The sequence below is a fragment of the Miniopterus schreibersii genome, assembly GCF_964146895.1.
Source record: "Miniopterus schreibersii genome assembly, chromosome: 2".
Classification (NCBI taxonomy): domain Eukaryota; kingdom Metazoa; phylum Chordata; class Mammalia; order Chiroptera; family Miniopteridae; genus Miniopterus; species Miniopterus schreibersii.
The window spans coordinates 103,942,482-103,970,122 of NC_138102.1; the positions used below are offsets into that span (position 1 = coordinate 103,942,482).

Consider the following 27,641-nt stretch of genomic DNA (forward strand, 5'->3'; position numbering starts at 1 on the left):
TGATGACATCTCACACTGTCCTGCTCATTCACACCTGTAATGGGAATTATCCCTCTGTCCAGTGTCTCCATACTGTACACACAACCCACCCATTAGTCATTTAGTAGCTGTCCCAGTTATCAGAGTGACTGTGGTAGTATCACCGTGCTTGTGTTCAGGTAACTTGTATTTTACTTAATGACTCCAAAGTGCAAGACTAGTGATACTGGCAATTCGGATATGCTAAAGTGCTTCCTTTAAGTAAGAAGGTATGTATGTATGGGACAAGACATAGTACATGTAGGGTGGAGTACTAGCTGCAGTTTCAGGTACCCATTGGGGGTCTTTGGAAGGTATCTCCTGTGGATAAGGGGGTGGGGCTATTGTATAAGGACTGAAATTTAAGTTTTTGGAGTTGGAGTGCACTGCTGGCTATTCTTAAGTGATATTATTTACACTGGGAGATTTTGTTTGAGGCTTTTAAAAATAATTTTTATTTCTGATTGCAGTTGACATACAATATTTTATTAGTTTCAGGTGTACAACCAGTGGTTACACATTTGTATAACTTACGAAGTGGTCACCCCAACCACCTGGCACCGTACATAGTTACTACAATATTATTGACTATATTCCCTATGTATATTTTACACCCCTGTGACTATTCTGTAACTGCCAATCTGTACTTCTTAATCACTTCCCCTCTTTCACCCAGTCCCCCAACACCCTTCCTATCTGGCAACCATCAGTCTGATCTCTGTGTCTGTGTGTCTGTTTCTGGTCTGCTTGTTTATTTTGTTTTTTATACTGCACATGTAAGTGAAATCATATGGTATTTACCTTTCTCTGACTTATTTAACTCAGCACAGTATCCTCTAGGTCCATCTATGCTGTTGCAGATGGCAAGATTCATTATTTTTATTTTTAATGGCTGAGTCATATGTCCTTGTGTATAGGCACCACTTCTCTATCCACTCATCGACTGATGGACACTTAGGTTGCTTCCATGCCTTGGCTATTGTAAATAATGCTGCAATGAACATATGCACGCATATGTCTTTTCAATTTAGCATTTTGGATTTCTTTGGATAAACAACACTGGGATAAATAACACTGGGAGATTTTAACCTACATTCATTCAAGGACTCAATAGACAGAAATAAGGAAGTGGGGAATTTACTTTTATTTTTGCTAACCTCTAGCTAAAATGTCGCATTTCCTTCCATTATGAATGTAGGCATCAAACCAGAGCAGTGTTAGCAACACCTGTGGTATTGTCACCAGTAGAATCCACAGATCTTTTTCACATCATACAACAGTCTTTGCTGATATCTTAAAACATTTCATACTCTTCAGTACTTCTTCAGAAGTATGACAGTTATTAAACTTATCACTAGTTCTTTTAATTCATGTGGTACTTATAATATTACAATCCTTTTACTATTGTGATCATTGTATTTTAAAGTAATCAATTTACTTTATAATCCTATCTGTTTTATTTTATGCATTTAAAAATGTGATTCTGAGCATGGTTCCCAGGCACCATTATCAGAGTCTCTTGTAACTGCTTGTTGCTTCTCTCCTCCCTCCAAGCAAGTCTATAGCTCAGGGCATAGAGCTGGAGGGGAGAAGGGAAAGTTCTGTTTTCCTTCTGTAAACTGGCCAGAGAGGAGAGAGGTTGGGGGATGGGAGGTGGGTGAAAAAGGTGAAGGGGAATAAGAGGTACAGACTTCCAGTTACAAAACAAATAAGTCACAGGGATATAAGGTACAGCACAGGGAATATAGTTAATTAAAGCATAATAATTTTGTATGGTGACAGATCGATACTACTAGATTTATCATGGTGATCACATCGTAAGGTATTTAAATGTCGAATAACTATACTGTACATGTGAAACTAATATAATATTATATATGAACTATACTTTAATTATAAAAAAAGAAATACATTTGTTTTAATTTTTGAAAAAAAAAGAGTCTGTGCCAAGGATGCAGGGCTGCAAAGTGGAAAGGACAGATTTTGAAATGAGATGAACTGGTTGTAAAATGGGCCCTTCCCCTTTCTGGCTCTATTAACCTAAGTGAGTAATTTTACTTATTTTAACCTCAATGTCTTAAACTATAAAAAGTGGCAAATATGCCCCCTAAGGCTGTTATGGAGGTTAAATAAGGTAACGTGCTTGGTATAGTCATAGTTTTTCATTAGTTTCATTGTAGCAGTCCTCTGTAACATTGTCAAATTTTCCCTTCTCCCCTCCAGCTCCATGACTGTACCTGTCCTCCCTACAGTACCCAGGATTCTGAATACCTGGGAAACCTAGGAGGCTTACGTATTATTAGTAGTAGTATCTTGAAAGTACCTTTGCTTGTTCAAAGGAAAGTCTCTTTGCTTCAGGGTTTTTTTTCTTTAATCTACACAAAGCATCTTAATTTCTTTGCCTATAATATTTTCTTCTGAATTACCTTGCTATGTTAGTTTCCTTGAGCTACTGTAACAAATTACCACAAACTAGGTGACTCAAAGCATTTGTTCTCTTTATTATACAGGCCAGAAGTCTGAAATCAGGTGTGGGCAGGGCTAAGCTCCCTCTAAGACCCTAGGGGAGAATCTTGGGCGTCCTATAAATCTGTGTCAGATTTCCCTCTTTCTCTATGACACCAGCCATTGGAGTAGGGCCCATCAAATCCAGTATGACCTCATCTTAACTCAGTGCATCTGCAAGTACTGTATTTCCAAACACGATCACTGGTCAGGACTTCACATATCTTATAGGAGGATGCAATTCAATCCTCAGCACTTGCAAATGGACCCCATATACTTACTTAAGATCAGGCTTCTGAATGGACATATGCGACATCCATTTTTGTGTGTGGGCTTCTTTCTTTTTTCCTCCAGGTAGTAATTTAATCTCGCCTTGGTTTTAAAAAATGTTTTGAAATGTCTAATTGGAGGTAATGAGATCGATCTTGGTTTTATACTTTTGTAAAGAAAGGAATCTTGTATGGGAAGAAAAGATGTAGTTTCCCCTGTCTAGAGAAAGTACTTTAAAAATGTACTGAGACGCAAGAGTTAAAAGAGCCGCCAGTCCACTGAAAAGTCTGTTTGCAAAAGTTTATGACTGGGGTGTGAATTGGCCATTCAAGCTTAGAGAGCCCTGGATTGAGCTGAAGCTCAGGCTGCTGACCTGTGAGAAGAAGCTGACCAAGCAGAGCTCTGGCCACTTACACCCCTGGTTGGCGTGTCTTAAAGGCAAGAAGAAGTCTCAGAGAGCATGGATGTGGTCAACTGCTTGCTCCTTCAGTGTGTCTGTGGGCCGCCCCCACCTTCAGCCGAGTCCGGGGTAGGTTATGGCTGGTTGGAGAATGTTGTTTGTTGGTGCTGGGTTCGCAGTTCCAGGTGTAGCCACACTCCATGTGCGTTCCCCAGGATGAACGTAGGTTGTATTTCGAAAGTAGGTAAACTTTGCTAAAAGAAGATTTAGTCTGGGAATATGCATCAGAGTTTAGATTTGTTCTATAAGGTATGTAAGTCACTTCTGGCCAAGGATCCCTGTTTGAATGTGAACTTAACACTGAGGGCTGAGGGACTTCACGTTGTTCCCTCCCTTCTTCCCTCTCTCAGTACTTTTGCTAGGAGTAAAAAGGACATTTCAGTTTTATATATTATTCTGTTAAATAAGTTTTGCAGTTCCTAGAACATTTGGTACCACTTGGAGGGGGTGTTTCTCCTTGTATGTCCTCAGTGGGGCTGTATAAGTAAGTAGGTTGGGGGGGGAGCTCCCATGCAGGACAGTGGCTGACACAGGCCTGACGTGATGGGAATGAAGCCGGCACCAGCCACCTCCTGCCCTCTAATTCCCTGCTCTCATGGCCTCCATCACTTCCTGGACTGTGTTTTGGTCTCAGAAGGATTCAGTACCTGAACAGCTAAAACAGCTTCTTGTTTTCCTAAGCCCCTTTTTTCTTACTTTCTTTTCGGCATCAGTGAGGAAAGGCAGATGCATGTTGTATAAGTGCAAACAAAACCACATGTAGATGTGTGACCAGACTACTCATTGCCTATAATTTTGTTGTACTTCTGTTTTTCTAGCACAGTCTTTCTGAACCTTTTTATCACAGGGTGATAGTATAAATGGGTTTAGTCTCAATGCGTGCTTAAGTTGTCTGTGCCATTCGATATGGTATTTAAAATAATATTAACTTTTCTGTGATTTTTCTTATACTTTCCCAGGGTGGTGGTACAGAGGAAAAACTTTTCCTCTACCCTCAGGTTTATGCTTACGGGTGAGAATTAAAGTTGACAGGACACAAATTTGCAAGAGAAAAGATAAATTTTATTCATGTAGGTAAGTGGAGTTAACAAAAAAGTGTGACTCCAGGAAGTGGTTTGAATTGGGGGTTTATAGACCATCTCAATGAGGGAGAAGGGTGCCCATGGGAAAACAAGGGACTTTTAGGACAGATAAGTGGGCCTGAGAAGAACAGGTGGGAAACAGGATGGTTTTGTGACCATGTCTATAGGTGAGGGCCTTTTCTCTGCAGCTGTAAGAGTCCATCTTTCCTGGTTGGAAGAAAGAAATTCTGTCCCAGGGGAGCAGCTGCATGACCACTGAATTCTTCTGGGAGGCCCTGCTTTCAGGCAGATGAGCAAGTTCAGGAGAAAAGCTCATTCTTAACTACCTGCAGCTCAAAACAGTCTAGGCCACAGCACTGTATTCTGGATCCCTTCAGTGGTGACTTAAAAAAGGGAGCGTTCCGGGCAGTAGAGTCAGTAGACAGCAAGGTCACTGGTGATTGCTGGAACCCATTTCCTTTAAGCAGAGGTGACTTGATATAGTGGGAAAATTTCATGGTATAGTGGGAACAGAAATTGCGAGACCCACATTTCAGTGTCTCTGTTGCTGCTAAATGGCTGGTGGCCCTGAGGAAGTCACTTTACTTCTATAGGTCTCAGTTTTCCTAATTTGAGAAATGATGGGCATAGAGTAGGGTATCTGTAATCCTTTCCTGCTTCCTTTGCTCTTCATCACATTTTTCATGGTACGTGATCCTAGGGAATGCTTGGGTACATCAGATCGGAAATTACGGGGTCTGCATTTGAGGTCTCAGTTGCCACCAATTGGCAAGAGGTGGGACTCCTTGAGCCAGCAGTGCTGATGGGCAGGGTGGGGCTGGTCCTCCAGGGGATGTCACATCAGCTCTGTTGGCCATCTCCATCCTACAATCACAAGAGTTTCTGGTTAATTTAGTTCCCTTCCCGTACCTGGTTATGGGTTTTTTTTTGCATTTTTAAATAATGTATAGTGATGGAAGCACTGAAGGCCCCAAGGCTCCCAGGCATGTGACTGTGCCTGCAGTAGACTTCGGCCAACCCCTCTCTCTGCTCCATCCCAGAGAGCTCTGAGACCAGACTCTGAGGGGTCTGTGAGATAGAGCTTATCTCCAGGCAGGGCAAATCAGGGGATGTAATTCTAAGGCAGTACTTTTCAAGAGTAATAATTAACTATGGCCGATAAGGGCTATCTTAACTATTGTAGTATATTATCCTCACTAGGACCCATTTTCCCTCGTGAACAGTTACATAACCCAATCCACATAAGTTAAGTAACTTGCCTGAGGTTACAAAGTAGCTGGGGCCCAATCTTACACAGAAGTCTGTTCATTTTCAAACCTCATGGCTTTTTTTCCTAGCACATTGCATTGCCTCTGAAAAAGTTACTTAAAAAATTAGAATGTATTGCCTAATTTAGGATCATAGACTCTCCAGCTGTGGTATTGTCTACTCTGAAATCTGAGATCCTGAAAGGTCAGTTGTGACTTGTCCCAGCTCACAGAGCTAGTTAGTAGCCTGATCTGGTTCTTTAAATCCTAGTTCAATGCTTTCCCCTCCTTCCCTAGCAACCTAGACTTAGTCTTATGAAAGCACCTTCTATTTTTAAACATTATTGCAAAACAATACCTTAGAGTAGTAATGGGCAGCATTACACCTGCATTCTTCTACTGGCATACCTGCCTTTCCCCACATTATTGTTATATATATTTTGGGTGACACCCCTACCATACTTAGAAGTTCTTTTTATTAACTCTTAATATTTTTAAAATATCTTTTATCAGGATTCATTAGTCACCAAACATCACTATTTAAATTAGTTTTAATTCAACCTCCAATTAAAGATAGATTTGCTTATTTTAATCCACATTTCAGTTATGTCTGTTACACATAAAACTTAAAAATAAACAAGTACCCCAGCCAGGCGTGGCTCAGTGGTTGAGCATTGACCTAGGATCCAGGAGATCGGGCTCAATTCCCAGCAGGGGGCATGCAGGAGGCAGCCAATCAATGACTTTCTCTCATCATTGATGTTTCTCTCTCTCCCTCTCTCTCCCCCCCCCCCTTCTTCTCTCTGAATCAATAAAGATATATTTAAATAAATAAATAAACAAGTAAATCTGGAAAGCCTGGTGGCAGAGCTGAGGGTGGGTGGAACGGAATGTGTAGCACATTCTTTTTTAATACCTTCCTGGATACTGGCACTCACCTAACTTGTTGGAATTTGAAAAGGTTGTTACTGAAGAATCCTGGAGGCGGGGCTCATCCCTGGAGGAAGACAGGACAGAGGCTCAGAGGATCTCCAGGAGGAGATGGAGCTCTGGGAAAAGGTCAAGGCCTCGACCACTCTCAGACTATGGCCAGTTTGCCAGCCGAAGTTTGTCTATTCCTGAAGACTCAATTGCTGTGGACCCCCAGAAGGAGGACATTGTGGACAGTGACCACCAGCTGAGCATGGCCTCCACAGTCCCTGCAGACCAGAATGCTGCCATGGGCTGCCCCAAAGGAGGCCAGAGAAGACGCCCCATCTCTGTGATAGGTGGGGTCAGCTTCTATGGGAACAGCCAGACAGAAGCAATAGAGAATCTTCTAACCCAAGTAAGATCTGGTGTGCGTCTACCAAAGCCAGCAGTGCCCTCCACTCCCTGGCCTTTGTTCTCCCTGCAAACTAAAGGGGATGCTGCTTTCCTTCCTTGTCTGACTCAAGGACTCTGCTCACCACCTTTCCTCCTACTTTGCAAGCTGCGTGTACTAGAACTAATCATCTGACCTTTGGATGTGTTTTACTAATCTGTCTTTGCTGGCATCTTGAACGATATGTGACAATAGTTTGCTCTTTGTTCTAAATCATCTGAGATGTGAACAAGGGGAAAGTAACAGTGCATATTTAGTAAGCTTCCTGACAGAAGAAATTCTTGAAAGAGACAGCATCACCCATTGTTAACATGTACAGATAAGAAGAGAATAAAGAAGCCGATTTTTTTAGGAGATAAGGAAATAATTTTTTCCACCATTTTCTTGCTTTTGAGTTGCAGCTTTGCAACTACTTTGACAATAATTAAAATCTTATTATCATTCCCTTAGTATAATGTAGTAATTCAGCAAGTATTTATGAGTTACCCAAAGAGCTCTTTGAGGATACGAAACATTTAAATTAGGGCGCTGTTCAGGAGGAGTTTCTGTTATTTAGCAAGGCAAACACCCCACATCCAAGGTTCAGAACAGAACATGAGTAAGTCGCCAATTTCTTACTGTAAACTTGCTAGCTGATATCATAACCTGTAAAATTCTCTTAAAGGAGAAATCTATGTTGGGACAGATTTTATGTTTGCATTCTGCCTTTAAAGCCCCGCACAGCGCCTTGTGTATACAGCAAGCATTCAAAACTCTCTTGCTTAACTGAATTAAATTAAATTGAATTCTTAAGGTAAAATCAAAATTAGCTGAAGAATACCACAAACTTTTTCTTGTGTTAAGATGCTCTACATGCTGGGAAATAATTCCAAACTAAAGCAAACTATAATCTCTTAATTCAAAAACACAGTATAGGAAAAATCTAAAGCACTTAGAAATTGTTTCACACTAGAGCATCAAAAAGGAATATAGTCAGATAACTGTAACTTTCTGCATGGTAAGCTCATTTAGGGGACTAGGTGGAAAACCTAAGGAAAGTACCAACCAGCTTAGCCTTTGATGCAGTTACAGAGACTGTTACTATGGAAAATCAAAAGGGCATAGAAATGATCCTATAGACCAGGGTAAATTTTCAGAAAGCCAGCTCTTTTAAACAAAGCTCAGTTGTCTTGATAGTTTAGGGAAACTAGAATTGTATTTCACAAGTACTTAGCTGGTGCCTGTGTGTGGATGAGTAGGAGACAGAAGTAAGTAGCTGGGCCACATTTGGTCACCCTGTCCGTGGTCTTTGGCACTGATTTTGCTTTCTCTGGAGGCTGCTGCTGGGAACACATCTTCTTAACCTTGTGACCCTGCATCTCTAAGAAGGCCACCACTTCCTAAATTTGCTTTTCCTTTTCTTAGCTAACACTTTGCTTTGACTGAATGTTGCTATTGGTATGTCGCTGACAGATAAGATGAAACGTTATGGTGTGAAATAGGAGCCAGTGGGCTGATACTGATTTTTTTAAACCTCAAAATAATTCATTGCTTTGAGCCTCAGTGCAGCGGAAGCTTTTGACACGCTTTGGAGAAACCATGTCACATCTGTGAGTAGCTTGGAGGTGAGAACGCTGAGCTCCTTGCAGCTGTGGTTGTGAAGAGCTTGTAGGAGCTGCCACTTCCTGGCACCGTCTCACAGCCTCTTGCTTTCCTTTTGTAGCCAGCAGCCAGGCCTCCCGTGCCAGCTCACCAGGTGCCGCCCTACAAAGCGGTTTCAGCCCGATTCCGGCCATTCACGTTTTCCCAGAGCACCCCCATTGGGCTGGACCGCGTGGGACGGCGGCGGCAGATGCGAGCATCCAATGGTAAGTCTTACAGGCCCCTTTTCGGGGTCTTCCTCTTCAGAAACTGGTGCGAAACCCTCACTTTGACTCTAGTTAAACCGAAATAACCCAGTTGACTGCGTACCCTTCCACCTATCTCTGGACAAGGGTGGTGTTTGCCTGACAGTGAGGAAAGCTCATCTCAGGAGCTGGGTTTGTCATCGGCTGCCCAGGGTGGGTGCTGTCTGGGTGCTCTGTGTCATTACAGTGGCCTTGAGTATGAGAAGTTTTCTTGTGGTGTCTGTGTACCTAAGTGTCTTTGCAGGTAGAGAACCAACTGAGAATGCAGCCCTAGGGATTCGCCTTGACCTTTTCCAAGCTCTTTCTGGGTATTTAAGATTCACAAATGCTATTTTGAACACCAAGGAAATGTTATCTAATATAGTAGTTAATGTACCATCTTGTTGATTTGAAATCATATCCCATTTTTTGGGAATGGTGTCTAAACTCCTAAAAAAGACAGTCTTCCCCTATACTAACATTTATGTCAGTGTCAGCCAGCTGGGTGGGTAGCAGCCTGGTCCTGGCAGTCACTGGGCAAGAGTAAGAGCCCATTTTTGTCGAGCACTCACCATAAGGCAGACAGCATCCTGTGTGCTCTGATGTTTTCACGCATGTGATCCCTTTAGCTCTGTGCTGTGGTGGATACCATCATTTTCCTCCGTTTACAGATAAAAGCCTGGGGATAAATAGGTAAACTGCCCTGAGTCACTTACCCAGCAAGTGGCAGAAATGGAATTTAAACCTCCAGTCAAATAGAATTTTCAATAGCAAGGCCCATGTTTTAACCATTGAACTATGCTGTTTTAAGAAATGCAGCAGGCTATTGATGATCATAGCTTCAATTGCTGGGTTTACTGTTTCATTTTTAAAAATGAATGTCTGTGGTGAGCATGAGAGTGGTGAACCTGCGGTAGGAGGCAGTGGCCTAGGCCTGGGCTCTGGTTCCAGCACTGCCGCTAACCCACCCACCGTGGGGGCAAGTTCTCCCCATGGTGCTGGTGATTGAAGCTGTAAGAAGTGGGGAGATTTAAGTAATGGTTTTTCAAAAGGCTTGGAAGAGGCTAAGGGTGTTACTTGGAGAACACTTAGATTGCAGGAGAGGAGGGGAACCAGGATGGGTCAGAGGGGAAGAGAGCAAGGAGGTGTGGAATCACCTAACGACAGCCTCAAGAAGGTCACTAGTGGATTCTGACACAGAAACTGTTGAGGAGTTGTCCTGGGAGGGCCAGCGTGCCAGGGGTTAGAGAATTGGTGAAGTGGAAGGAAGTGTTACCGCCCTTAAGTATGTTGGCCTGGTTTCTAACTTGTGTCACATATATTAGGAGGGATCAAGCCTAGACTCTTTCATCAGACAGCAAAAAGCAAAGAGAAATTAGATGGCAGCTAGGGGTTGAGGAAACTTGCAATCATCTCAAGCACAGATGTCCAAGAAAGAGCCTGTTTCTAGGAAACATGCCTGTGGCTCCTCCCGTCATTGATGCCTTTGTCATTCTCTCCGGGGAGTGGGCTGAACACCTTGGAATCATTACTCCCCTCATCCATGGTCACTAGGTCTGGTCCTCAGCATCCCCCTGCTTCTCAGGCTACTCAACCCTTACTCTCAGCAGCTGCCCTCCCCAGTCACTTTCTTGGGCTGGGCTTTTATACGCTCTAGTCAGAGTTAGTGTTCATGTTCAGCTCCTACTTTGATATCCTTGCAAACTTTCCCCATCATCATTAGAATAAAGTCCTAATTCCCTAAACAAGTTTACAGGTTTCTCCAGGCCCAGTCTAACGTTCCATCTGTTTCTCTGCCTTCTCGTGCCCGTGCTTACCATTCGGTATTCCCACCATCCACTCCAGCCTCTCACGCGCCTTTGCTCAAGCTCACCTAGAATTTCCTTCCATTCCTTTACCATATGTCAGCATTCTTTCCATTTAAAATTCAAAACTCATTCCCTGTCTACCCTTGGCAACAGAATAAATTCATTGTCATACTTCTGCAGAGTACTTTAGCCACAGGTCTCATGTTCATTCTCTGATCGTCATTGGCTTCTAGTGATATATTTCAAGAAAGTTATCCAAAAGGAGAGAAGAGCTACATACACAAGATGGTCTTCACAATGTTATTTGTGATCGCAAAAAGTTGAGCAGTGCCAGCGTCCAGTCACAGTGGACTGTGGAGTTGGAGTCATAGGTGGGTCACTACTTCAAAACAGTTTATAGCATAATTAGGAAAACCAAGGAACAGCATGGAAAAGGACTGCTATAATTTTAAAGGGAGAAAACAATTGGAAATAAAATCATATATATACATATATATATGTGTGTGTGTTTGCAAGAGCTGCCATAACAGAGTACCACAAACAATAGAAACGTATTGTCTCCAGTTCTGGAGCCGGAAGCCAGATAAAGATGTTGGCAGGGTTGATTCCTTCTGTGGGCTGTAGGTGATTTCCCTTCCAACACTATACATATACAAACTGCTTATTTCTGTACTTTTTCTGTAAGTGTTTTGTTTTGTTTTGTTTTGATTTTAGTGTTTTGTTGAGGCAACAAATGAGTAGTTTAAGCAAAAAGAAAATTTAACAGAAGGGTGTCAGGTGTTCCCAAAATTGATAGACAGCTTGGAGAGCCAATGTAGGAAATGGATGGCAGTCAGGGTCCCCTCTGGGAACCAAGGAACCACAGGGAAGGAGCCAAGGCAGGCATGTAGCAGGAATACTGGCCATAGTGCTACCCCTGGGAATGTGTGAAGGCCAACCACTCCTTCTGTCCTCCTGTCACTCAGTCAAGTTCCTGGATAGAGGATTCAACTCTCAAAGCTTAGTGACATGTCCACCAGTTGGTGGCACTGAAATGGAGAAGGCATTGGGTGCCTTCCGGGACCCCTAGCCTTTTGTATTAGGAGGCAGGCACATGGAGTCCCTGTCCACTAAGGTGGAACACAGTGGAGTGGAAAGGAGGTCATTTCCCCAAAGAAAACACAGGTGGTGTTAGAAATAGATTCTGAACCAGCCCTCCATTTGTTCATTTCTACATTTAATAACTATTGAGTGCATACCTTTCCCAGGTGACAGCAGTGAACAAAACAAAGTTCTTTAAACCGCTTCCATTCTAGTGAGGGGGTAATAAATTAACCAGTAACTCTATAACACGGCAGGTAGTACTAAAAAGAAAAAATGAAGCAGGGTAGAGAGTATTCATTTTTAAAAGAGTACTATTCTAACACGATGCATCTGTTCCCTGTGTAATTAAAAACCCTCTCCTCTTAGGGGAAACAACCAAAGGCTCATCAGTTACTGCAAACATCTCCAAGTCTGGGCCCCTGAGTAATAGCCACACCTTGTCCACTTCTATTGCAATGCCTTTTTAATTTTTATACCCAGAGGTCAATTTAAGCAACACACCCTTAGCATAACAGAAAGAGGTAGGGAAGTAAAGGAAATAGAGAATAAATAAATAGTATGCAGACATACATAGTACCATAGAAGGAAATTTCTCTCCTGCCTCTGGTTGCAAGGCCATATGCGCCACTTGTGACTGTGCTCACCTCCCTGCCCTGCGTGCTCCCCTCGCACTTTACCTGGTACTACGCTTTGCCAGCTGGGGTGGTCCAAACCTTTACTCCATAGATGTCTGAGCTGTTAGTGGTCCTGCTTGCTTAGAGTTGCCAGTCTCCTTTTCTCCCCTCACTTAGTTAATCAAAAATCAGTCAACAAAAATGTGTGGAGCACCAACTATGAGCCAGGTACTGTTTTTACCATTTGGAATCCAGCAAAGAAAAAAGCATCACAAAAAGTTTACATTGTAGCATTGAAACAGATTCAATAAGTCAATCAATAGGATTATCTCAGGCTCTGATTGCTTTGAAGAAGAGGAATGTGGGTCATGTGCTGGAGAGTGAGTGGGAGCGGGGTGGCAGAGGGCAACTTGATTCTCTAAGGAGGTGACGTTGGAGTGCAGACTTGAAGGGTGAGCAGAAGGTAATGGTCTGAGGGAGGAGAGGTCCCAGTGGAAGGAACATCACATGCCCAAAGACAGGCAGGAACATGATGTGTCTGAGGGTCAGCGAGAAGGCCTGAGTGGCTGGAGCACATGTAACAAGGGCAGGAGAGGAGATTGTGGGTAGACAGAAAGGACATTGAAGGTCCCCAGAAGGAACTGGGGTTATTCTAAGTGAAATGAGAAGCCATTGCCAGCAGGGGAGTGATATGCTCTGACTTACGCTTTAGAGAGAAAGTACAGTTTGGGGAGAAAAGGCAGAAGAAGGGAGACTGATTTGAAGTTTGTTGCCTTAGTTCCATTGAGGAAGAGTGGTGGCAATGACCGCAGGACATCCATGGCTTCCTGGGTGCTCATCTTTCCAGCGCACAGGAGGCTACAGTGGCTGCCTTGGGTCTGAGTAGGGCCAAACCTGAGAATTCTGGTGGAAGTACTTCTCCTTTGGGGGAATAAATTCAGTTTTGATGGAGCAGAGTTTGTGGCTGGGAATAAAATATTTTTCAAATGTATTACTAAATAACCATAAGAAATAAACCTTGTGTGTACTGTTTGTTTCTGGATCCATATATTCTGGCTGAGGGCAAACATCTCCATATCAATCACTCACCCTGTCCAGGACAGCATCACAACTTCAAGATGTGTCCCCAAGCCGCCTCCGTAACTTGGTTTTAATTAAGCCATTATGCAGTTTGATATGATTCCATGCTTCTGGGTGATGTAAACGAGAAAGCTAATGCCATTTGTGGGCACTGGCCTATCACCACACTTCTCTCACTGGGAGTCCTCTGGTAGAAGCAGTGTTCTGTGAGATCCCATAATAGTGTTTGAGGCCTTTAGCAAGATTCCAGCAGGGGTCTGACAGGTAAGGGAAACAAATCCAAATCTAGAATAGATTTTTCCTGTAAGGACAAATCATCTACCCCTCTGTTATGAAAAGGGCCCATTGTAATCAACTTTCCACAAGTAAATGTCTGGGTTCCTTCAAGGAACCATATCATTAACTTTGTTGAGGGGCACCCTGTGGCATTTAGCCCAGGCTTGGCATCCATTTCTGCCACTGTGGCCACTTTTTTAACCCACTGAGTTAGCATGAAAATGACAAGGTTTGACATTGACACAGTGGGACATAACATCCACACAATTATTCAGCAGCCTCTTTTGTAATAGGATTCACATGGGATACAATTGGGCATTCACATGGATGGACATTTTCTCATGCTTTCAGTGTATTCTGATATATCTAATCATACTCCTTCCATAAACCAGCCCATTACCACTTTGTTCTTTCCAAATTCCTACAAGCCATCCACTCCTAACCATGAACCCACACAAGCTAAATCCCCCTTGAGGCCATCTCCCCTTTCAGTCAGAAAGCATCAGGAAGAGTATTGCTTAGACCTTACTACTGGGGATTTCCCTTCCCTGGGGGCCCAGTTACCAGGTAAAAGGTGGAAGATCCCTTTGGGGAAGGCTAGAAGAAAATTGTAATAGTGAGATACCTACCCCAAGGACACCTAAGTCTGGGGACCACCTGGGAGCTGAGTGAGGGCCCTTGATTCTCCACCATGGTGGTTTAGGTCAGACTTGCCAGATTCGGAGATTTCCTACTATAAGAATCAAGTAATACCTTAGTGGAGTCGCTTATCAGTTTTGTTCCTAGGAACCCCATGATAAGGTAGACACAGCCAAGATTAGGTGGGTCAGACCATTCCAGTGAGTGAGCTGGCCCTGCTGCCCAGTACTGAAACTATGTCCACCTTTCCTGTGACGGATGCCCCTCCTCCGTGGAGGTCCTCAACTTCATTACAATAGAAGTGTCTCGCACCAACTTCCCTTGCCTAGAGAGATGAGCAGTACATTGCCTAAAAAAGTTGCCGCCACTTCCATGGTCTGGGAGGTGTAGCCCAGGGGAGGGCGAGTGTATGGTAGACCAGCTCCAGCTTTTCTGTCTCCTGCCCTCAAGAGTGAGCCAGTACTAGGTCGTCATTTACATCCCATCAAAGTGCTATGATGAGTCCTGCTTCATGAGTTCATGCAGTGAATGCAAAATCCCTGGTAGATGCCACCCAAATAGATAAAGTTGGTTTAATCTGCATTATGTTTGGTAAATGTAATGTGTGAACCTTATTTGGATTCTGATACTAACAGATAAGCTGTAAAAAGATCATTTTGAGACAAGTGGGGAAATGTTTACATCACTGAGTATTCAGTGAAGGAATTACTATTGACTTGTTAGGTGGGATAGTGTAACATTTTAAGTCCGTATTTGTTATGGGTGCATACTAAAATATTTTTCGTATGAAATGATATATGTGAGATTTGCTTTAAAATACTCCAAAAGATAGTTGGGGAAAAATTGGTAAAATATTGGTAATTGTAGGTTTGTTATATAATTTCTCTACTTTTGTGTTTTAAATTCTCCATAGAAAAGGCATTTAAAAATAATGAAAATATGTTTCCTCTTCCCTGGTCAAATGCTGTCAAAAGTTTCCAAATCAAGAAATGCCCACAAGTATATTTTTCCCAAAATGCAGAAATTCGATTATTAGCAATTTAATTTATTTTAAGAAATGAAGACCTACTTCTTTTTAGGTGAAAGTGAGCCTTTGGTCCTCAGAGCTTTGCAGCACTGCACTGGGATCTTTTCTGGCACTTGTTATCTCGCTCTTGCTTTATTTAGAGTATTTGTCTAATTAGTATATCTCCTAACTAGCCCATGTGGACTGTGAAGAGAGGTCACAGGGAGCAGTCCTCAGTAACGGTTATTGACTGCATAGGTGTTGTATTGAAATAATAGAATCCAGATCATGAATCACAGGGGCTCTTATATAAGTGTTTTCATAAAGTTCATGGATGGCAGGCCGCCAGCCTATAGAAATCCTACTCCTTTATTGGTGATGGTGTTTGTCCCCTGGGTCTTAGCAAGCGTGTCTACACTGTGATAACCTTCTCTTATGGAATTGTCTTCGCTGCCTTTACTTTCTTCTTTTGTGAAGCTTTTCTCTTATATCGAAGGCAGCTTATTCGATCACTGCCTACCCATGCTCCTAATTTTCCCGTACTTACTTTGGGTTTCTGCCATACTTCCTCCTCCCTCAGCGAGTCTGTTTTGATCAGAAGTTGAATTTGACCGCTTTTCAAAATTCTCACTCTCGTGTCTACTCATCCTTCTCTTTCTACTCATCTTGCCCATTGAGTTCAGATTAGTTTGTGCATGTGACATAAACCAAGGGATCATCTGAATTGTATCCCAGAAAGGACATCCAGTTTCCTTAGCTCTTACTCTTGAGTGGAATCTTTATGGGTCACAGCAAAGGGCTGAAGCATGACATTAAGTCAGTAGAGTAAGGTATGCCATTTAAAAATTATCATTTGTTACATTTTTAAAAGCCTTCAGTTAACCAGTAAGTACTATATTCAAGTATTTTCATTTTAATACTAGACAACAAAGGAGAGAAAACAACAAGATTAGGTACAATAATAGCTAAATATAAAAAGTAGAGAAAATAATTTTCTGAGGAGAGACAAACATGAGAAGTTTACATAATTAGACTGGCTTTTAAAAATATTTCTAAATTACTCAGATTATTGCTTGATTTGATTTTTAAAATTTCTGCATTTTAATTTCTTATGACTATAGTCACTTTTTAAGTTTTTTTTTATTTTTCAATTTCAGTTGACATACAATATTATATTAGTTTCAGATGTACAACATAGCTATATAACTTACTATGTGATCATCCCAATAAGTCTAGTACTCATCTAGCAACACACATAGTTATTACAGTATTATTGACTATATTCCTTATGCTGTACTTTACATCCCCATGATTATTTTTATAACTGGCAATCACGTTTTCAAGCTAGGAAAGAGAATCAAATTAAGCCAGTCTTACCCTCTGGTGACCTGGGCACGAATCACTCAGTTTTCAGCGGAATGATGTAATTATTTAAGTGCTAACAAAGGGATTATAAGACTCTTGTCTACATTTTTACTAGGAAACAACCAAAAATTCCAGCCCTTAAAGGCATGATATATTATATGTAAAGAACATCTTGACCTACGAAGGACAGAATGACCCACGGATATGCTGGCCGGTCTATCTGGAAAGCGTATAAGAAGCTGGCCAGTGATTGGTGAGGGAGGAACTATTTTGAAATGCGACCCAGGTTTTAAAAGTTCTGGTTCTGCTGTCAGTAACAAAGCAAGTGAAAAATATTGCAGACTGCACTCAAATTGGTCATTGATTTGTTCAGAGTCTACCACTTAGAATAAAGTTAGAGCTAAGATACCTTAGAAATTTCCAAAATAAATTACTTAGTGGTAAGAAATCCAACATACTACAATTTGCCTTTTGCCACAAGAACAAATTTGGGGCTATTTTAGAGGAACGTTTAATTCTAAAAAGGGTGCTGGTAACAGTGTGTACCACTGAAAAACTCCCAGCTGCCCCACAGCTAACAATGCTGTTCTTTCCCTGTCCATACCCAGCTAGGCCAGGAGATGAGAGCTAGAGCATATCCTTGTTTGCTCAGTTAACACCTTTTGGTGTGGACCCATTGGCCATTACAGTCTGGCCATAATTTTGATAAACATCTGCAAACTGCCTGTAGGCACTGGCTTCTGCCCAGTGTCTTAAAGCTTGGTCAGTCTGGTTTGTGACCTCTCCTGGGACTGAACTGGGTGCTGTCCTCCTAAGAGTGGCCTCTCAGAGGCTTGCCTAGCAGATGATTGGCCAGATGAACCCATGGGAGCACCAGGAGCCCTTCTTGCTGACCCAGTGACCCAAAAAGCCCCAGCAGAAATGTCCAGGTGTGGCAGCCTCTTGGGGGAGTGTCTTAGGAGAGCTCTTAAACCGAGGCCAGAGCAGCTGCTATCTGTACCCCATGGGTTTAGTCCCGGGAGCCTCTCCAGCTGGAGTGAGGTGATCTCCATCCATGTCTGTGCGAATGGAGCGCTGTCCCCACAATGTCTCCCCCCACAACGTCTGCTGTTCCCTCAGTACCACCCCCACGACGCACCACAGACCTTACTTGCTTTTACCTGGTAAATGTTTCCTACACAGATTTAAGGTTGGTTTGTATAAAGGGGGGAGAAAAGTGGTCTAAAGTAGTCTTTAAAACCAGTAGTTTCAAGGGGCAATTGGGGCTTTCACTCAGGAGTGACATTCTTTCCGAGTCTACAACTTCCGTTTCAATTTGATTGTATACTGAAGTGTACTTTTTCATAAATGGAAAATATTTCCTTTGTATGTGTTTTTTACTTTCCCCCACTTAGGAACCTAGTGTTGGTTTTAAAAACAAGTTTATTCAGCCTTATTATGAAGTCGATATGCCCATCACTGGGAAATGATATAAGACGTTAGGACATAAACAGTGGTATTTCAGGAAATGCCCAAGGGACTCTGAAACCTTCTTTTAATGTGCTTTGGTTTAGCCGATACCTCATCTGTACTGATCCATGTTAGAAATATCTGTGATGCTGTATAATATATACATGTGCCCTGTTTAAGGGAGGCACTTTGAAGCTCCAGTATGGTGGGCAGATGGGACAATGAAGAGGTGAAGTGTAAACAGAGGGCAGGCAGAGTAGATCTGGGGAGTCCTGAGACTTCCTGGAGAAAATGGCCTCACTGTGGAGACTTGAAGGATGAGTGGGAGATTCAGTTTGTTGGTAGGGAGGGTATATTGCAGGCTGAAGGGAAGAGCGTATGCAAAGGGCAGAAGCCACAGAAAGGAGAGCACATTTGAAAAACCAAGGGTAGGATAGCCCCACAGAAACTGTCTTGGCCCATCCACAGACTTACCGGGTTAAAGACGTCCTTGTGCAGACTGAAGCTGTGGCCGCCGAGAGCTGCTTCAGGGGCCTCTCCCCGGCTGCTGCTCTCACTTACTGAACAGGATCCTTATCCGGAGTCAGTGGCAAGGGCTGGACCCCGAACCTCATTATGGCAGCTGTATTTATTATAACTGTGGAACTTATTTAGCTCTGTAAACAAATGAAATATAAATGTAAGATTGAAAAGAGACTCACGTCTGTGACAACTAAATTGAATACTTTGGAGAGATTCAATAAAGGTGAATTGTTAAAAAATATTTTCTGTCACAGATGAGAATTGAGAGCTGTAAAAAAATGGAAAAATCAAAGAATCTGTACTCAGAATGTTTCGCAGTGTCTGTGACTATTACTGTATTTTAAAGAAGCTAGAACTAGAACTGGTGGTTAACGCATTCTGGGTGTGGCCTATGCAAGAGAGAATGCAGAATTACAGTTAGACGGTCTTATACAAAGGCCTCTGATCCTGCAGGATAGCAAAGATGAATTAATTGCACCTTCATATTTTTTAAGTTAAAATGTTAATGGCACAAGTGCATGTATCATTTTTTTCTGATTTAGGAGTTTTAGGTAATCTGACTACACCTAGTGGGAGGAGCTCTGCTATAGGTGGCTGATGTAGGTGATGATGAGGGGAAGGATTGAAAGGTTGAGAGGTGGGTCTCGACTAGAGATCTGACTATAAGAGGTAAGAAGGAGACTGCCCATTCAGGGCCTCCTGTTCAGGGGACTTTATCTTGGGGGCAACCAGGAACCACAGAGGATTTTAAGTGGAGTGAGATTATTAGGAGACAGGAGGAGTCTGTTGCTTAATCAAGGGGAGAGAGCCCTGAACTAGGAACATGACAGTAGTAGTGGAGAAATGAAAACTTGCAGGTCAAGCTGATTGCCTAGATATTTTGGGTGCTGCTAACCAGATGCCTGAGTTTTGGGAAGCATAGGAAAAGAGTACACGAAAAGGGGACTTGGTCCGGTTCCAAGCATGTTGAGTTGGAGGGGCAGCTGGGACAGCTACCTGGAGGTGTCACCTCACCCTTAATCATAAGGATCAAACTTGAGGAGACCGACCCAGACTAGAGGTAAAGACTCAGGAGTCATCAGCAAATGGATGGTTATTCTTAAAGCTATAGGAAGGATTGTTACCATCCTGGGTATGTATGAAAAATGAGAAGAGGATCAGTAACTTTGGGGGACCTTTAAAGGAAAAGAAATTCACAAGAAGATAGAGAAGGAATGGCCAGACAGGTAAGTGGTGTCCCAGATTTCAGAGGAAGCCAGCGTTCAGAGAGGGAATGGTTGGCAATGTCAAATGTGACCAGTGTCAAGTTAGATACTTACTGACTGAAAAATATCCATTGGATTTAATGTCCAGGCGTGTGCTGATCTTGACCAAAGCAGTTTCAGTTCACCAGGAGGGCAGAGCTGGAATGCAGTGGGAGGGTGGCTGCCCAGGCCTGGGAGAAGCCAGAACAGTAAGTTTTGTATAGAGATGCCTATTTTGCTTGTCTCTGTTGGCTTTCTGATTTTTGTAAATGAAAATTTCCCCTAAAATCTAGAACTAAATAAAAATTATTTGTTGCTCCCGTATTAAAAATTATTTGGGCTTTATTTTACTATATCTGAAAGCTCAACATGACTGTGTTTATTTGGACTAAATATTTTTGAAAGAAGTACTAAAGTTAGAGTGCATCAGACAGTTCTATTCCTTGATTTAGAGTTATGATGTAACATCCTAACATTTAGGAAGTGGGGGAATTTAATCCTAAATATTTATGCCATTTCAACTTTGATTTTTAAAAATTAAATGAATTGTAAGAAATTACTGAAGCACATTTTTTTAAAAGCCTTGCAACAAAGTTAATAAAGTTATGAAAGCACTTTAGGTTTATTTTTTACTTTGTCAAAACAAAGAAAGTAGGTTTTTCTCCATTGCCTTAGTACTTTTTGTTGTTGATCCTATTATTTGTTGGAAACTACAAATTTACTGATAGTTCAGTTAAAAACAGATCAGAACATATTTCTGTTTTTTCCATAGTATGATCAGTGGAATAATACGGTAAGAATACTTGTAGCTAGACTTAATGAGTTAGAAAAGAAAGGGGACTCACAATGATTCTGGCATTGTTCTATTCTGATTATTGTTAAAAATTTAATTTTCTTATTAAAACAGACCTTTGGGTCAAAAAAACACAGTTGAATCCCAATCCTCTCCTGACTAGCTCTGTGACCTTGGGTAAGTTTCTTGACCTGAAAGTCTCAATGTCCTCCTCTGTCCTAAGAGATATTAATGTTATGTACTCACAGATAAGTGAGAATGACTTGATACACAGTAAGCATGCAGTAAGTATTAGCTGCCATTATTACAAAGAACTAAAGGGAAGCATGAACTACATAGGCAATGAGCGCAGTGGTGAGCAGTAAGCCATGTTTACAGCCATAGAACTGAGTTACTTATTTAACTGCACTAACCTGAGACTTAACCTTAGACAGGTCACTTAATCTAGTGAGTACAAAGCCCCTGAGCACCAGGAGTGTGTATAGAACAATATTCTGTTGTTATTTTTTTATTATTCCAGTATAGGTAGAACAAATTTAAAACACATACACTCCAGTTATTAAAGGTAAAAACAACTCAACTGAATCTTTTCTGTTGATTCTTTTAACCCAAAATTTCTTTGAAATTATTTTAAACATACCATAAAACCTTCTTGTCTGATCGCTTATGTTTGGATTATCTCTTTTGCATTCGATTTTTAAAAGTTTTCTTCCAGTAATGAATCAGAGAAAATAGGAAATCAGATCTTATCCTTTTATCACCTATTGAGAGTGATAGTAACAGAATTCTTGGGAAAGCTGGTTGAAGTATTGGTGACATAGCTCTTTGATGGTCAGGTCTGGATGTCACGGATCTGGCCTACTTCTCTTCTCCCTTCCCCATCCGGGTTTATACTCTAACACCAAGGAACACTGGCATTGGCCCTGTTTATTTGTGAAACAAGATAATTCAGTTCAGTTGTCTTTAGGCATATACTTGCGGTAAAAATGTTTTCCTGACTGCTAACGCTGCGCACACTAAAATCCCTCTCTTCTGACTGTGCTGTGAGACGAGTGTGGATCCCACAGTCAGGAATTCAGAAATTAGGAAGGGTTCCATATATAGAAACAAGTATTGCAAATAAAGTATTGAGCATTTTCCAGCAAACTCTTGAAGTTATTATCTTCTAACAGTTAAAACAGCCTCAGTTCTAAAACTTGTGTTTGTTCAAATCTTCTTAACCTACTAGTCTTCAAAATATCATGTGTCTGATGCTAAGTTTTAGAAATTGGATTTTAAAAGTCAGAGAAAGGAGAGCAAGAGATCTAAACATCTAACAAACAACCGCCAAGTGCCTGTACTCTGTGCATCTTACTGGTCCTACAAACAAAGAATCCAAGACTTAAAAATATGCAGTAATTTTTCCTCTCTCTGCTAAGCAAGATTTAAGTCATAGTAGTGGAACTGGTGTTCCAAACAGATCAGACTGGCTTGAAAGCCCAGATTGGTTTCCACTCACTATCTTTGAGGTGCTGTACTTTTCCATGACAAACCACAAAATTATTCCATCTACGTGCACAAAAGTGTACTACTTTGGCAGTTTTAAAGAAGACACTTTCCTGAAACTAATGTTGTATGTCAGTTATATCTCATTTTTTAAACGATTACACCTTAGCAGTTACCTTTTATTAAAACAAAGAAGAAGTGAAACTCATCCAGTACCCATTTTGTTCTTGTTATGTTTGAAACCTGTTTGGTTCCAAGAATCCAAAGACAAATAGATAAATACAAGAAAGGTGAAATGCATACTAGGCCTTGAAGGGTGAAAGAGCCACTTGTGCTCACAGAGGACAGGAAAAGCAGGGGTCTTAAAGTTATGACGGCACCTTATCTTTTTTTTTTTAACTTTATGTAAAAGATTTATTTCAGCATTATTTGTACCATGGAAAAATAGATATAACCTAAATATCCATCAACCTAGGAGTGATGTATGCATTATGGTACAGCTATACAATGGCTCTGTATCCTAAAAAGAGTAAGGTAGATTGGTATGGGCTGGTATGGAAGGATGGTGGCACCTTATCTTTTAAAGACTGATTTTATAGTTGCTTCTGAATTTATCTAAAAGTTCTAGTCAGTGCCCAGGAACAGTGTGTTTTCTGGAGCCATTTTTAGAGGCATTGGGGCCCGGAGAAGCTATGAATGATGGGAGGGTGCATTGAAGCCACTGAGAACAAATTTTCCATTATTTTGTGTGTTCACATTCACATAAACTCCAGGTTGAAAGGAATAGCTTTGATCATGCAAAGAGAGGCACCTTTTCATCCTCTGGCTTCTGGTGCACTTGGCGTGGTTCTCACCCAGCATGTCCTTGTAACCTGGGCCCATTTCACTTGTGCCCTGTGATTGGGCCCTCCCCTTTGTGGTGAGTCGCCCAGCTGCTGAATGGTGTTTCTCCCTACATGAGTAGGCGGCATTCTGAAACAGTGGGTGCAGTTGTATATTGATATGTGCTAGAAAATGTATGTTATGTTGACTGTTTGTGTTATATTTTCTTATATTTTTCAGGAAAATAGTATAATTGTGGCCTGTAAATTAAATAATGCTTGTCTTTAATACATTTAGGAAAAAAGGGATTACTCCGTATACACATTTATGCTAATGGACAAGGCTCTTGCACTAGTCTGAATAACTGTAGCCAGTTCCTATTAAGGAATCCCCCACTCCAACCTTGTATCAGCAGTGGGGGGCAGCACGTGAGTGTGCACAGAACCCTTGCTATGTAACTCTTGATTCTGGGTAGTCATGGCTCATATGGGAATTTAGACCGGGGCTCAGTCTAGCCAAGGGTAAGGGGGACCTTTATTCTTGGCTGATGTGGTATCCATCCTTAAGCCCATTTTCTGAGGCTGACAATAGTGCTGTGCCAAAGAATAGGATTACTGTATCCTCTGGGGCCTCCTGCTGTCTTGTGCCTGTCCTGTAGCTCTTGGCAGTAAAGCTGTATCCAAACTTAGTGGGGACATAAAGTTCCTAGGCTATTCATAGGTTAAGGACGCCTCTGTACCTGCAGAGAGGTTACTGCTTTAGTGAAGCAGTGGCAGTGGGGAAACTTTGGTTGATGAGTAGATAACCACTTTTTCCAAGTGGTCATATGAAAAAAATCCATACCATATTATACTTAAAATAAGAAGATATCAGAAATTTGGAGCTAAATAGAACCTTAATGACTACCTAGTCAATCTCAAGAAGTAGTCCTAGAGAGATAAAGTGATGTTCAGTGGTCTGTGTTTGAGGCACCATTACTAATTTACCTGCCCAACAGTTTTAGGGCATTTCTTTTCCATATGTATGTATGTAAATATATATGGGTCTTAGGACCACTTTGCTGAAAATAACTTTAATTTCTATATCTATAGAATAAAATTGATCATAACATTTTGTGTTTTCTACTTTTATCCTGCCTGATTTCTGGATATTTGATACTAATATGTAATTTGGATTTCTCTACTCTCCTATGAGGTTGATTCCTTAGCTTAATTCTTTCAGTGTTGCCAGTAAGCAATGTTTGTGACTTCCAATCCTGACCATGTAGTGTAGTGGTATCTTATCCAAGGAGAATAGATTAATGCATATGTTGGAGGGGTGGGATTTAAGGCTTCAACTATACTTAAGATTTTTGTTGCAGTTTTCTTATTGGCTCTAACCACTAAACGTTTTTTTAAAAGTTAAAAATCAAACCTCTGTAGCTTCTTCCAGAAAAATCTTAGAAGGGTTGTTGGGTCAGCATCCTTTGAGAAGATGCCTCATTTAAAATACAGTTTTTGTTTATTTACTTTTCCCCTTTTTATCTTTATTTTGTTTTGAGTGTGCAGTAGAGTATGTTTATTTAGTGAATGCCTTTGTTTTAAGATTCTAAAATCCCAGGGATCTTATTCTAGTGCCCTGACCCCATCTCTGGATTTAGAAAAAGTCCTTGGGAGACTAAAGCTGTCTTCTTTACCAGCTGCCAATGAAAAGTGAAAGTGAGCGAACAGACCGTTGGCATGATACTACAGAAATGTGGCAAAGCAATCTTTTTCTTTTTGAAAACTTGCAATTTAAACCAAAAGAAGAAGAAAGAAAGAAAGCAAAAGAAAACACTGTGGATTTTATTTGCCTCCTGTTGGTATTTAAACTTTGTTAGAAAGGATACCCATCACAATTAAGTCCCACTCTCCACTGCTCTGTATCTCAGTGTTCAGCATGTCCCCTCTTCATCCTAAGTAAACGAGTTCTACCCATTCATTCCACTGGCTTCATTAGCTTTTGGCTTGATGAAAACAGTCTAGCATTCAAGATGTTGCCTCAGAGCAAAGAGTTTATTGGATTTCCTAGAACAACACTTCTCAGACCTGAATGTGCATTTGAATGCCCTAGATCTTATTAAAATGCATCCTTGATTCCACAAATCTGGGTGTGGCTTGAAAACCTTAGATTCTAACCTGCTCCCAGGTTGTGCCTATGTTGCTGGTCCATGGACCACAGTCTGAGGAGCAAGGCCCTGGGAAACGTTCTTTGGAGTAGTAATATGTGTTATTATAAAAAGAAAGTTTTGTGGCCAAACAAGATTGGGAAATTCTGTCTTAAACAAGGTTATACAGATGTCATTATTTGGACTTCTTCGAGCCTGTGTGTCCTGTAGATTTCCAAGAGGTATATGTAATATGCAGTGGTTTTCAAATTTTTTTTATGGACTATATTATGTAACTAGTACTTCCTGTGGTATATAGGAAACTTTACCTTATGGAGAGTGGTTGGCTCTGCAAAACAATTTCAAGCAGTTTTTTGAGCCCATAGTTTAATTAAGTACCACCTTTTTTAAGAATAGATATGTTCCTATCAGGTGATCTATTAACCATTTTAAAAATTTGACTCTTTTAAGTTATTTTAGAAAAATACTTGTAAAGGAAAGATTTGAAGGCAATCTGGTTTTGTGAATATGATTGTGTGTGTGTGCACACGTGTGCGCGTGCATGTGGGCATTTGCACATTTGTTGTAGGTTACTGAAGCCCTGAGTTCCCTAGAAAACCTTCCTGAGCTGGATTGAAGGGTGGGGTGCACCAAGTCAATAGAAATAGTCACACATATTTAATGGTAAGAAAAGCCTATAACATAGCACCTTGTCAACATGGGTATTATAACTAATAACAGCTTTGCCTGTTGAGTTCACACTGTAAATTCTGTGGAAATTAACACATTATTATGGACCTCGGGTTTTTCAGAGTAGCAACAGCTTGATTGGTAGCATTTGCTAATCCTTAATGAAGTGTCTGTATTGTTCTAAACACTTTGTAATGTGTTCTCAATAACCTTATGAGGGCCATTGGTCAGTCTACAGATTGGGAAAAGCTACCTAGAGATTTAGAAACTTTCCCTAAAGTGTTGGCTGTAGAGTGGACTTTGAACCTGTGTAGTCTGACTCACTTCACAGCCCATCATGGTAAAGCCTGCATTTACTAATCAGCACTACCATTTCTTAATCAACATTTATTGAGGACTGACCATGTGATCACTACTTTGCATATATTATGTCATGTATCATAAAATTCCTGTCATAAACAGATTGAAGGAAGCACAGTTTGTTAACAGTTGTTTCACAACATAAAAGACTTGCTCATTGTAGAGAACTTGGAAAATACCAAAAAGTATAGAGGAAATAAATAACCCATATGTCATCTTGAGAGAACTTCTGTTAGGAAAAAAACACAATTTCTTCATTATAGAGTATATATACTTTATATCGTGAAAGACATACCTATCATTTTCACATAATAAAAGGTACACATATTCACATATATATTTTTAAACAAAATTCCTCTTTAAAGTGATTTTGTAAATTTATAGTTAACATAATGCAATACTATAACTCAGATTTTTGTCATGCCATACATAGTGTGCAATCCCAACTCCATTTTTGAACTTAGCAATAACCTCTGCTTTTTCTCCAGTAAACAGATACCTTTTTAAAAGCTCTCTGAAAATGTAACTCAGGCTTTGGGAATGTAAGGAAAAGCAGCAAACGCATTTCTTCCACTTTCACGGAAGGTTGTTGACTGCACCTGATACACTTGTCAGTGTGTGTGGGTTTGGCATGTGCAGGTTTGCCTTAGTTTAGCATTTCCTCCCTGGCATCCAGAGATGTCTGGAGCCGCCAGCCGGGGAGGTGCTGCGCAGCGAGCGCGCTGTCAGCTTCTCAGCAGGCTCTGGCTGGTGTGGTCACAGCGACCGCGTCAAAGCTGTGAATAAGCAATTTCTGCAGTTCCAGAGCGAGAGCCTGTGTGACTCTCGGGATGCCCGGTCACACCCCAGTCCTGCTCTGAGCGTGGCTGTTTTTCAAGCAGAAGGATGGTAGCTAGAGGGGAGATAGCAAGATTTTGGAGTCTGGAAAGCCTTCACTTGGGTATGTGTGCCGAGAAAGGATTGTTTTGTTGCTGACCTGACTCTTTCCTTTCAGAGTTGCAGTGCTGTCTGCCTTTGCTGCTGCTTGTCAGATGTATGCGCATGTGAAAGCTCATTTGTCCTAGCCCAGTGTCCCGAGTGTAGTTTTAGTTGTAGACATAGTAAAGCAAAGAAATTGGTTTTGTTTATGGCAGAGCAGTTAGAAGGATATAGAAAATAATAAGAATCAAGAACAAATCTGATTTTTATTGTGCTACTTTTTGTTTCTATTACATGAAATTTCTTTATATAAGAGTTTGTTGTTGGGTTATATAAAAATGTTCATTGCTAATTTGAAGTGGGTAAGGTTTAAGGCTATGGATTGATTTTTGAGAAATACTGTTTTCAAAAATGATATTACTCGTTTTCCAGTTATTCCAAGGTTTTTTATTTTCCCTTCCTTTTCAATATTTTTGTATTGTCATTTAGACTAGTTTCTATTTAAATGTGAAAGAAATATGGTACTCAGACTATGAAGTTGTAAGTTACAAT

The 27,641-nt window shown here is 41.1% G+C and overlaps 1 protein-coding gene across 5 annotated transcripts in view; it reads left to right on the top strand.

The window, feature by feature from the left end:
- Positions 1 to 27,641, top strand: part of SPATA13 (spermatogenesis associated 13) — a 310,734-nt gene that overhangs the window by 253,059 nt on the left and 30,034 nt on the right. For 4 of the 5 annotated variants that reach the window (XM_081130574.1, XM_081130575.1, XM_081130572.1 and 1 more), the window contains 2 exons: positions 6,544 to 6,909; positions 8,648 to 8,792. In XM_081130574.1, coding sequence (XP_080986700.1) covers positions 6,544 to 6,909; positions 8,648 to 8,792 — 511 coding nt within the window. Of the gene's footprint in view, positions 1 to 6,543; positions 6,910 to 8,647; positions 8,793 to 26,928; positions 27,112 to 27,641 lie in introns of those variants that run through there. The other variant, XM_081130576.1, reaches the window with a different exon arrangement.